Source organism: Ursus americanus, chromosome 13 (genome assembly GCF_024610735.1).
Source record: "Ursus americanus isolate L20-20 chromosome 13, mUrsAme1.1.p, whole genome shotgun sequence".
NCBI classification, from domain to species: domain Eukaryota; kingdom Metazoa; phylum Chordata; class Mammalia; order Carnivora; family Ursidae; genus Ursus; species Ursus americanus.
The window spans coordinates 9760942-9773242 of NC_142139.1; the positions used below are offsets into that span (position 1 = coordinate 9760942).

General features: G+C 36.7%; 1 protein-coding gene across 1 annotated transcript in view; it reads right to left on the minus strand.

The window, feature by feature from the left end:
- The window catches only part of NDST4 (N-deacetylase and N-sulfotransferase 4), a 239291-nt gene that overhangs the window by 31608 nt on the left and 195382 nt on the right, over positions 1–12301 (minus strand). The window contains exon 6 of the mRNA XM_045798645.2: positions 6984–7166. Within this exon, the coding sequence (XP_045654601.1) occupies positions 6984–7166 (183 nt within the window). The remainder of the gene's footprint in view (positions 1–6983; positions 7167–12301) is intronic.

The following is a 12301-nucleotide window of genomic DNA, read 5'->3' on the forward strand; positions in this document are numbered from 1 at the left end:
AGAAAGGGGAGTAAATTCTGATGAAAACCCAGGTTTTCCTCTCCAATTAAGTAAAATTTTCAAATTCATAATCAAGCTAAAAACTCATATTTAAAAAAATCACACTACTTTATCCTGAAGTGCATATTTTTACAGAATACATGAAAATAACTTTTGTTCTCATTAGATCTAGTTATTCCAACCTATGTTGCCTTTTCTCTACTAAAAATCCGCTTTGCTCATTGCTTCTCCATATCCTTCACTGACAAGGACACTGTGGAATTATCAGTTAGATTGATTATCCCCTCGCAAGTCATGTGCCTATTGCAGATAACTGGGACATAGCTAGACTTTAATAGCTGAAACCTTAAAAATGCCCAGTGCTCATGGTAGGATTATTTTGTTAATTATGATCGTTTCAGAGGTTATTTGTTTCCTCTTCATTTCCGCTCTGCTTGCCTTCTGCTGTTCTGACCTCACTGTTTAAAGGAGAATGCTATGATAGGTGTACTTGTTTTTCTTTTGAAATTATACTTCTTCCTCCCTATCTGGTTGTGTTGTTTCAAAAGTCCTTCAGGTTCCTGAGTTTTGCCATGTACGTGTCTTTAAAACAAAATCCTTTTCCGATCTGTTTTACACAGGCGGGTAACTTTCAATTTTTTGTGTCTCAACGTCATTTAAGCCTAATACAATCCACATACACTGATGAGGAATTTGAATAGGCTACGGATGTTTATTCTCAGTGTTTCAACCGGCAGTTCCTTATGAGCAACTCTGAGACACATTCCAACTTTACAAAGCTTGGCTCCACCCTGCATGCTCTGTAAAAACCAGCTAGTCCATCAACTCCTTGGAAAAGCCTTTCCTTTCTGAGTGCACTGATTTATAATGAATGCTCTCTCCACAGAGCTCCTGTGGACCTTCATAGTCTGATTCTTTCTCAAACTTTCCTCCTAAAGTGGTCTGAATACGGAGAAGCATAAATGCCCACTTCTGTGGGTGGGCATAGTTAGAAAAGGGCCTGTGGTTTCGTGTGGGTCTTGGGTAACAGCTCCACGAAAGCTGCTTTAAGCACAAAGGACCTCTGATTTACCCTAAACATCTGTGCTGTTGTCACCATATTATATCCATGCTGATTTAAATAAATTGCTACTGTTGGCATTTTCCTATGAAATAGTCTCATAGTAAAACTGACCCCAGGAGATGACAGGTTTACTCTGAAGCTCTGAGTATATTTAAAAAGATGACTGCACATTCCTGCAGATAGTGCCTTATATTATTATTTATGGTTTTATGAATATTCTGTCAGAGTTTTAAGAAAAACTGTATTTTAAAACTCTTGTTAATAGTTTGGTCTAATATAGTGTATTCACTCACAGTACAACATTTAAGTTATCAGACATATCTGTAGGGCACACACACACACACACACACACACAAATTCAGGGTTTTTTTGTTGTTGTTGTTATATTTGGATCAGTTCTGCAAAAATCCATGTTTTATGATGATTTTGATTCAGAAAGGATGAAAGTATATATAACCTTTTATTTTATTTTATATTCTAGTTTTATGGCACTATCTGCAAGTAGTTTTTCTATTACTAAACCTCATTAAGTTATTTGTGTGGGAAATTTGACACTTGACAAGATCATAGTGCGACAAATTGACAGGAAAGGGAAAATCCATGACTTACGTCACCATTTCTGGATGTCAGAATGTCTGACAGCCTTGTATAACCAAATAGGGAAGTGCTTCAGCATCAATTTAAAAAATTAAGGGCATCTGGGTGGCTCAGTCAGTTAAGCATCTGCCTTAGACTGAGGTCATGATCCCAGGGTCCTGAGATCGAACTCTGTGCGATCTCCCTGCTCAGGGGGAGTCTGCTTCTCCCCTCCCTCTGCTCCACCCTCTGCATTCATGTTCTCTCTCTCTCTCTCTCTCAGTGAATAAAACAAATATTAAAAAAATTAAAATCATGAGGAATTACCTACGTATTTGGATTCCTGAAGGGTTTAAATACTAGTCTGAATTAGGAAGATAAACGTAACAAATACATAAATTCAAACTATGATTAGGAAAAAAATATGTTAAGATGATAATGATGTCTATGACTCTACTGTGCCATCTATGAAGCAATGAGAAACTATTCTGGCTATTTCACCTGAAAGGCTAAAAGGTGAATAAATGGAAAGGAAAAATATGAAATTACAGAGCTCTTATTTCCCCAGCTGTGGGGTGATTACTTGCAGATCAGTTTTCCTTTCTTCTCTGTGTCTCACCCACAAACAATTTCTACCACACTTCTTTAAAGGTCTCACTTTTTTCCCAACCATGAAGCTACTCAGGGTTTTCCTCTCTCATGACTACATTATTGTCCTAACTTCTGTCCCTCCCTGTTCTTACGTGTCCTGCAAAAAGCTTCTTGTGTAATCTTTACTGGTCAACTTTTTCTTCTTTAAATTACTTTAGTCTCATCTTCGGAACCTACACATAGTTGCTCCTTGCTGCCTATTAAATCCAGAGGACTCTGGTAGCTTTCAAAGATTTCCCAGCTGCCTTATATATGCTTTTCAAGGTTATTTCCCACTGGATCCCTACTGTTCTCTAAGAAACAACTGTGCCACTTTGACTGTTCTCTGTGCCCACACACCCACCTCTGCTTTTGCTTATTCATTCATGTGATTTTAATGACGGCAACTATGGTACTATGCTAGGTTCTAGGTTACAAACATGAATAAACATAGCCTCACCCCTTAAGGTTTGCATGAGCTGTTGTATGACAGGCATAAGTGTCTGTAAGACCATATGGTAAGTGCAAGAACAGAGTCATAAATAAGGTAGAGAGTGGCAAAGAGAGGAATAAATATGAAAACAAATTCATAACGTCATTTTGTTCACATAACCAGGAGTTATTATGGTTTGTAAGTTCTGTGAAAGCAAAGACCTTTCTATTATGTAGGTACTTCAAAAGTATAGGTCAAATAAATTCACACTGAATACACCGCCAGATTCTTCTAAAGTAACAAGGTATGCCTGAAATTTCAACCCACAGAGAGTCGATGATAGAAGTAGATTTATTTTTCCAAACATAAAACTACCATCTTGGTGTGGTCGGACCTACACTGGAGTAGGAATAAGAGAACATGAGCTGTACTCCTGACTTTGTCCCTAAGAATCCAAGTGACTTAGAACAAGATATTTCACTTCGTTGGGTGTCACCTGTGTCTTCTCTAAAATGAAAAGGTTGGGCTAGATGTCCTTAACTTCTTCTCCTGCTCTTACAATCTCTAATTCTCTGTGTCAGAATTCATTTATTTCTTCAACAGGTATATAATAACAGAATCTATAGGGTGTATTTCACTAGACCTTGTGATTTGTTTATGTGACAGATGTTCAAATCTCATCATTTCTAAGCTGCAGTTGGATGATTTCACAGCTAGAGTGAACAAAGGTGCTAACTTCCTAAGGTTAGCACCCTGTGATTTTCTTCCCTGCTTCTTTAATCCTGGGGATACTGGCATGGAGAGAGAGAGACACTGCAGCTCTTTGAGCATTCCCTTGGTTATACGGGCAAGCAGGAATCCACATCACGCTTGGCATGTTTGTTGATAGTGAGAGTCTGGAGTGACTGAGTGAAGATTGAGGCTGAGCTAACCTGACAGCTTGAGAGCTTAAAAGCATCGATTAACGAATGTGCAAGAATCTGACCTTCTAAATGCCTCCATGTTGTGGTTTTGGTTTCTATAATGAGAGTTAAAAAAATAGAAAAAAAGGAAATCCTACTTTTCCATGCTTCATAGTAATTATTCTCCCCAAACAGAGAAGGGGTATGAATTAACAGGAACCCGTGAGAACACTTTTAAGAATCTTACACACTCGGGACTACACTGAGGAGGATAAACTCAAGGGATAGAGTTGCATGTGTGTCCTCAGCATATATTCTCACATTTAGCAGCTTGGAAAGAATGCGCTTCCAGTGAAGGAGCACAGACACATTCTGTGTTGTTCTTACCATGCTGTCCACTGATAGATACTCATATTGCACTTTTTAATTAGGTGACAAAGCAGCTTCACATATATGGTAGTTGGTGCTAATGAAAATTTACATAAAGAACCAAAGGGAACTAAATAGATGTGAAGATCATCATTATTCATGTTTTAGTTGAATTTGTAGTAATAAAAAAGTGTGAATTAAAAATCTATAGAAAAATAACAGTTGACTTACTTTTTAAAAGTGAAATACACTAAATAAGAAGGCATGCTTAGAAACACAAAAAAGTACCTGAATTTTGAGAATGTATAACAATGACAGACCCTTAATACTCATCTATCCTGACTCTGTAGGCCTGTGATGAGTGGGCTACAAAACACTTAATTAGTGCTGGTTATGCTCATATTTTTTTGTAAAATTAAATTCATTTTATTTAAAGAACATGATGATAATGCTTACAGCTGCTCTATTTATCATTATAAATATGAATATGGAAAGAAGAGATAACCGCCAGGGAAAGGGACTCAGACAGTATTACGCACTTTATCTCTACTTAACCATTTGCAGTCTCGTGGACATGGTTTATCACGGCGAAGTTTATCAGATATGCTTCAATAAATCAACTGTTCTCAAAATCTCATGTATCTGAATAATTCCCTCTTGAACTTAACTGCTCTTCTGCTTTCTATTTCTTGTTTTCCTTTTTAAACATATTTTAGAATACATGGCACTTTTGTTAATGAGAAATGCTTGCAACTTTATTTGCAGTCAAAAGAAACCATATAATCCACTTGATAAAATGGGATTCTTTTAGTAAATATTTACTCTTCAATGTCATTTAAATATGTTTGTAATAAGCTATTTTGATAATATATACTAAAATTGCTAAACATACAAATGACAAGAGCAATAACAAAAATTTGTGAACTCTCTGAAGCCTTTTCTGATTAATTTTATCATTTACTAAGAACTACCTAGGAATAACTCTATGATGCTATGCAAAATTGTCAGACTTACAAATGTATTGTGTATATTTATGTTCTTATGTCTTCAAAATTATATAGTTAGAAGAAATAGTTCTGTTTTCTGTTTCTAGTTTTCATTTACACCCCCAATCAACTAACACAGAATTTCATATTTAACACAAATTCAATCAATATTTAGAATCATCAAATTGACCAATCATATTGGAGCTGGTGTATCCTTTTTGTTTGTTTTTTAAGGGAGAGAAAGAAAGGAAGGGCAGAGGGAGAAGGAGAGAATCTTAACCAGGCTGCATGCCCAATGCAGAGCCTAACATGGGGCTCGATCTCACAACCCTGAGATCATGACTTGAGCTGAAATCAAGAGTCAGATGCTTAACCAACTGAGCCCCAGATGTCCCAGAGATGGTGTAACTTTGATTATATTTATTCCTCACCAAAAGGAACAATGTCGCTGATATTGACCCAATATCAATAAATACAATTCTTAATTTAAAAAAATCACACAATAGTAAGAGATACAAATCCTTCATCTAAAAAAATTTTTCTGTCTCTAAAGGAAAAGGAAGATTAAAGTTAGGGGCTATTGACTCATTTTTTATATGTTAACTGTTTGCAACCTTTGTTAAGTTGGTTACTTTTTATTGATACCATACCATGAATTATAGATATCTCATAAATAAACACGTGTGAGAAAAGAACTGATTTACTATCAATGATTTATCAATTCTATAAGTGTGTGAGCACTTTTGAGTAATGCTATTTATGCTTTGCTTTTATGAAATCCAGCAGTTACTTGGTATGATTATATACACCATAATAATTATGTCTTTATTTATCTAACTTATAGACCAGATATATTAGACTTATTAGAAGGGTGAAAAAATTGGAATGTGTAGTTCAACATAAACACCAATGGTAAAGAGTTCCTGAATAAATCATCAGAACAAAGTATGACTTACTGTAGCAGTCTGTCTTAAAACACATTCTGAAATATATACTAATGAACCAGAATAGCAAGGAAACCCTTCACCGACTTTGAGAGAAAACACTGTTTCATTCTGTGTATTCTCTAGAGCGACGAGCCTTACCTTACACGTAGTAGATGCTCAATAAGCATGTGTTGGATGAATTCCTGACGGTACAGACAACAGAGTCTATACGTGAAACACGAATTATGGAATAAAGAGAAACACATGGTCTTGAGGAGAGAGAGAGAGAGGTTGGTAAGAAGTCTGTTTCATAGTGATTTCTCAGTAATGATGGTGCGACTCCTCTGCCAACGGCTTAGCAGGGCTCTTCGTGATCTGCTCTCTGCAGCCAGCTTCTTGATCGTGTGGGTCAATGTAATGTAATGCAAAAAGAACCAAGAAAGTGGGAGGCAGCGTTTTCCTAGATAACTGCTAAGAAGCAGATAGTTTACATTCTCAATACATGGCGGCTGAGTGGCTCCCACGTGAAGTTGAATTATATGTAAAAGCAGTCCTAAAACTGACAATTTTTCTTTTACCAGTAGATCTGGTCCTAGTGAAAGATTAGTTAGATTTAAAAGAAATACGGAGACATACTAAAGACAGGATCTGTATAAGCATGTAGTAAAAATTGCTTTTCCCTTTTTATTTATACTATCTGCGTTTGTATATACATGTAAGGTTTACTTCCAGGGTCTTAGATTACTATGCTCTTGGTTTCTATCTCCCTAGATACCCAGAGCCTAACCGTTTTACTGCCAATTCATGCTCGCACTGAATGAGAGTCAAAATGATTAACAATGAGAAGACACCAACAGTAAAACAGCATCCTCAAAGCAAAAATTCTGAAACAACCAAACCCACCAGCAAAACCCCAGAAAAACAAAAAATACACTTAATTCATAAAACCAACAAAAAATGTTATTGAAGAGAATGAAACTATCGAATAAAAAAGAAGTTTGGGTTAAACGTCAGTTTTAATACCTCCAACAGAGTTCCTAATACAAATTAGGCACTCGTTTCTTCCTTTCCACCACAGGAGACAGTGCTTAGTGTTACCTGCCAGAGAGGGTCTTTCTGCTCAGGGAAGAGCTCAAAGTATTTGTGGGCTAGTTGCACTGGACGCAGAGTTTGCAATTTCAGGTTGGTCCAGCTCTGCACGAAGTTGGCCAAGTTCACAAAGGTATATAACCCTAGGCGGTCGTTCCCATAGTTCGACAAATGGGTCATGAAAATGCTGATCTGAAAGATAAAAGATAAATGAAGATGACCATAAAATGTAACATCCTTAAGCTCAAAAGTGGCAAGGAAGCTCTAGGCAGGACCTCACCTACCCTTGGAATTTCCTGAGAAGTGTGATCATCATTTTAGGTGGTGTTATGAACTGAATTGTGTTCTTCCCAAATGTATATGTTGAAACCATAGCATCCAATGTGACTTTTGGAAGACTAGGCCTATAGGAAGGTAATCCTGGTTAAACAAAGTCATAAGGGCAGGCCCCTAGTCTTGATAGGTCTTTTTTTTTTTTTTTAAGATTTTATTTATTTATTTGTTAGAGGGGGAGCAGCAGAGGGAGAGGGAGCAGGCTCCCTACTGAGCAGGGAGCCCAACAAGGGGCTGGATGCCAGGACCCTGACATCATGACCTGAGCCACCCAGGCATCCTGATAGGTTTTGAACCCTTATAAGAGGAAGAAATAACTGCACTCACTCTCTCTCTCTCTTCCCTGCTCCCTTCCTCTCTCCTCCTTTTTCTACCTCACCTCCCCCTCTCTCCCTCCATTCCTCCCTCCCTCTCCTCCTCCCTCTGTCTCTCTCTGCATCTTCCCCTCTCCCCTTCTACTCCCATCTCTCTCCCTCCCTCTGTCGCAGCCAGAAGGCTGCTGTCTACAAACCAGGAAGATAGGTCTCACCAGAAGCTAAATTTGCTGGCACCTCTGTCATGGACTTCTAGCATCCAAAACTGTGAGAAAATAAATGTCTGTTGTTTAAACCACCCAGTCTATGGTATCTTCATATGGCAGTTTGCACAGATTAACACAAGCGGAAAGCCGCATATTTGATTTCTATTTTAAAATCACCCTTAAACTCACTCTTAAAATGGAAATTGAAATTTGGGTTTTTCTTTCCCCCCTCACTGTTCATTAAAAGTATACTGTTAATTTCCATATCAGTTTTTTCCTTTTGTAGAATCAACATCATCAAACCCAATAACCTAATAATTTCCAGGCTAGTGAAGAACCAGAATTAGACTAGTTCTAAAACAAAACAATTGTTCCAGATCTTTACTGGTTTAGATATGTATACAGATTGAATTAGAATTAGACTCAAATTGGAATTAGACTCAAAGGTCTAATGAAGTTTTTACTGCAATGGAGAAATTTTTAATGTTTGCATGGAAATTGATTGCAGGTAGCCAAAAAACTCCTCCATACTTATTAATCCTTTTGCAATATTTCCTATCTCTATATTAACTCTAAAAATATCATAGCATTTTTGTAGATCAGAGACTAGGAAAAAGTAAAATCTAGATTGATTGCTCCGGAAACAGAAACAAAAAATTTGAATATGATTATAGATATAATCTGATATACAATCCATCAGGGATTACAGTTGGAATTTTAAAATATTAAATGAAGGAGAATTTGTATATTCTCGATCTAAATTGTAGAGATTGCATGTAGAGATGACTAATGCAAGTCATAAAAAGGGAAAATTAATAATTTTCTAATATACAATATTTGTACTTGTTCCTCAATCTCATTATATTTGCATATACTTCAAAAACTTACTTTATTACTTATTATTTAGAACTGTAAGTATTTCAGAGAAATTAACATATAATTAAGTACTTTATTAACTTCATTAGAAAAGTAACAGTAACAGAATGTTAGAAATGATAACATTAAAACAAATATAACATGTGACGTTAACCAGAAAATAATATCCACAGGTCAGTATATAGAAAGTCGTGTTGCATGGCTAATTTTTTTATGGATGCTAACTGACTCTTTTTTAAGGGTTTATAGTTCTTGGTGTGCTTATTTGGGTTGCTTGAACTATTGTGAAAATAAAAATGGGTTTGCAGTAGCCTTTCTAATATCATGTCATTGCAACCTGGTTAGAATGCTAGCCATACAATAAAAGTTATACGCTGCAGAACTATTGTGCCCAAGACTGAACATGTCATTAGATAACTGTAAATGTCCAAAGAGGATACCTTTTGTGTTAAAAGTAACAAGGCAATAGCTTGTTTCAGAATTAAAAAAACAAAACAAAACAAACAATACTCTGGCAAAGTATTGCCAGAGTAAGTTGTAAGTTAAAGATATCAGGTTCATTGAATGCCCTTTTTACTTTGGGGAAAAAAAATTCTCTTTCAATGTGCTATATTAGAATGCTGAAAAAAATTCTATGAGGAAAGCCCATTAAGATGATTAGAAATACTCCTCACCATGGTTGAAGGCGGGAAAGAGAGTGGGAGAGCTTGGCCCATTGTCTTTCACATCCCTCTAGTGCATAAAATAATACCATAAAATAATTACAAAAAAAAGCATAATAATAATGAAAAAGTATATGGTGTTTACTACATGCAAGGCATGAATCTAAGCCCTTTACATATATGAAAAGATTAAATACTTTAAGACATAATTCTTATGAGGTAGGTACAGGTGTTGTCCCTTTTTACAGATGAAGAGACTGAGGCATAGTTAAGTAACTTGTCCAAGTTCCAAATCTAGTCGATGGCAGAGCAGAATTTAAAACCCAGGCCATTTGATTCCCAAATCTGACACACGATATACCTGACACCTTCACCCAAACAGTTTAATACATAGAATTTGACATCCATCCTTTTTTTTTCCCTTCTGCCTTTTTTGAAACAAAAAGCAAAGACATCTGTCTATAGAAAAAAGTGGAAAATCTATGTAAGTAGTTTCTTGGAAACTTAAAGTTTTCTTCTTTTAAATTGGAATGACAGAAGATAAATTATTTTTGGAATCTTACATGAAAACTTTTAAAACTATGAATTATAGTATTTGAAAGAATATTACTGATCGCCTGCAGATTTATCTTTGAAGGCAGTATCGCTCCTATCATATTTCCAGTCCATTCTTCCTCCCGTGGGGTGTATTCAAAGCTTTTTATTTTAAAGGTCAGAAAAGAGAAAGGCTATTTTAAAGAAGATTCTTTACATAGCTTGTTTCGATAGAAATTTAAATCAAATCCCCCAAATGTTTGTTGATACAACGTTCTTATTTGAGATTCATGTGGAATCATTTGAACAGGCTCGGGGTATCTATGTCTGTCAGTAATTTTTACATTGACCACCTTCTCTCTCTTTAAGCTTCCCCCCACCCCAAATAGGAAGTGTCCTCTTGGCAGGACTTAATTACAGAGTTTCTAGAACATAACATAGTATCAGTAGTTGATGACCGTATAATTGCAATTGTTGTCATGAGAACTTCTTTATAATCACCACAGAATAATATGCATTTGATCCCAATAAGTATGCATTTATCTCATGTCACTACTGTAATTAAGAAATAAGACAGTATAAGTAGTGTGCTTCAGGATAATTATAGTTTCTCAGGACTGAAATTATTATGAAAAACCAGGCTGCCGGCTGAACGCCTGAAAAAATATAATAGTGTCCTAGAAATCTACTGTCCGCCCTCTAGCATTATGATTTTAAGATGGAACTTTAAGGCACCTGTGAGTGTCTACAATCTGACAAAATTGTAAATACAAATACTGCTTGGAGAGTGCAGTAAAGATTATTTCTGTATCATGGGCAGATGCATATTATCATTTCATTAGGGTATTAACATAATGCCTTTAAAAGATTTTTGTCCCAGACTAGTTTTAAGTCATTTATCCAGCATTTCCTTAGGAGAACAAGCCTTGTTTTCTAAATGGAAGTATCAAACTTAATGCAGGGCAAATGGAAAATCTGCCTTTAGAGGGAAGCAGAGTCTGGAGACGTTGTGTGGTGCTAAGCTGAGGCATGCTTCTGCATTTCAATGTCCCTTTGCTGAGAACGGAAGGAGCGTCCCGGCCATGATGGCTGCAGTCACTGTTGTACAGGGCAGCCTGTTTACCTGCCTCACTGGTTAGAAACAAATTAGTGCTGCTACATGGTCAATTGACTCCACTTTGAGAGAAAAATTCTGCAAGCGCAGCTTTACCGTGCATATCTGACTTGCTAAAAGCACCTATTGTGCAGACAGGACATTTTAGGTTTAGCATTGCTGGACCAATGACTTGTTTAAAAACAAAACCTATTCGGAGAGTGTAGGGAGAATGAGTTAAATTAAGAACAGGTGTAGTTCGAAGCATAAATAAGGGAAGTCAAAGAATGTGCAACATGAAATAGTAGCAAATTAAGTTTTCACAGGACTGTGATATATTGCTGCTATTTTTCACATGACCGTGCATGTCCCTCTGCTTATCCTGTCCTTTTATTTATTTTGAGTGTTATTTTCTTACTTATACAGTAAGAATACTCTTGCTCAATACTCCCCAAAGCATCGTCTGGAAAAGGCACAACTGTGCTCCGCTGGTACAAATGTTTAGCGATGCAGCTCACTGTACCTCACGATATTGCAGCTCACAGGCCCACACTGACCCACACGGATTCAGACAAGCAGGACTTTCTCTTTCATGCCCCACAGACAGGCAAAAGCATCATGTTCAATGAATGAGTTTAAGAACAAGATAGCAAGTGCTAATGTCTGTAGGCTGACTGTGGCAGGCCTCCCAGGGAGTCCCTGACGTCTGGGAGCCCCAGTTTCTGTCATCAAGCTGCCTCTGGGCTGCCTCTCTGTTGCTTTCCACACCTCTGTGTGCGTCCCTCCCTCAAATGGCGACATTCTTAACTCCCTTATAACCACCGTGAAATGAGTCTAATTTCTTCCTTTTATCTGGTGTAAAACCGAACACCAAACTTGAAGGCACTCTCATAGTCTAATTATTCATTAGAAACATAAAACAGCTTTTCTGAATGCTAGATGCAATATGCTTCCACCAAATCTGAGAAGATCATTGCCTGTGAAATAAATCCACTTAATGATGTAACTATAGTCCACAGAAAAGGGAGGATTTAAATACAGTAATATACAAATCTTGATAGTAAGGAATCGGAGAAAAATAATTGAACTCCACGGATAATCCTTAAATATGGGCAAAAGGACTGTTATAGTGACAAATAGAAAAGTATTATATAAATGTGGGCAAGTGGCTATCCTCCTGAGTGTTTAGTTGAAAATGATACAATTTGACAAAAAAAGAAAAAAATTATAGAATTTGTTGTTTCGCATAGCATTTTACTTTGCCTCTTATGAGGTCACTAACATCCAAATAACAGAGAAAGAAAAAAGA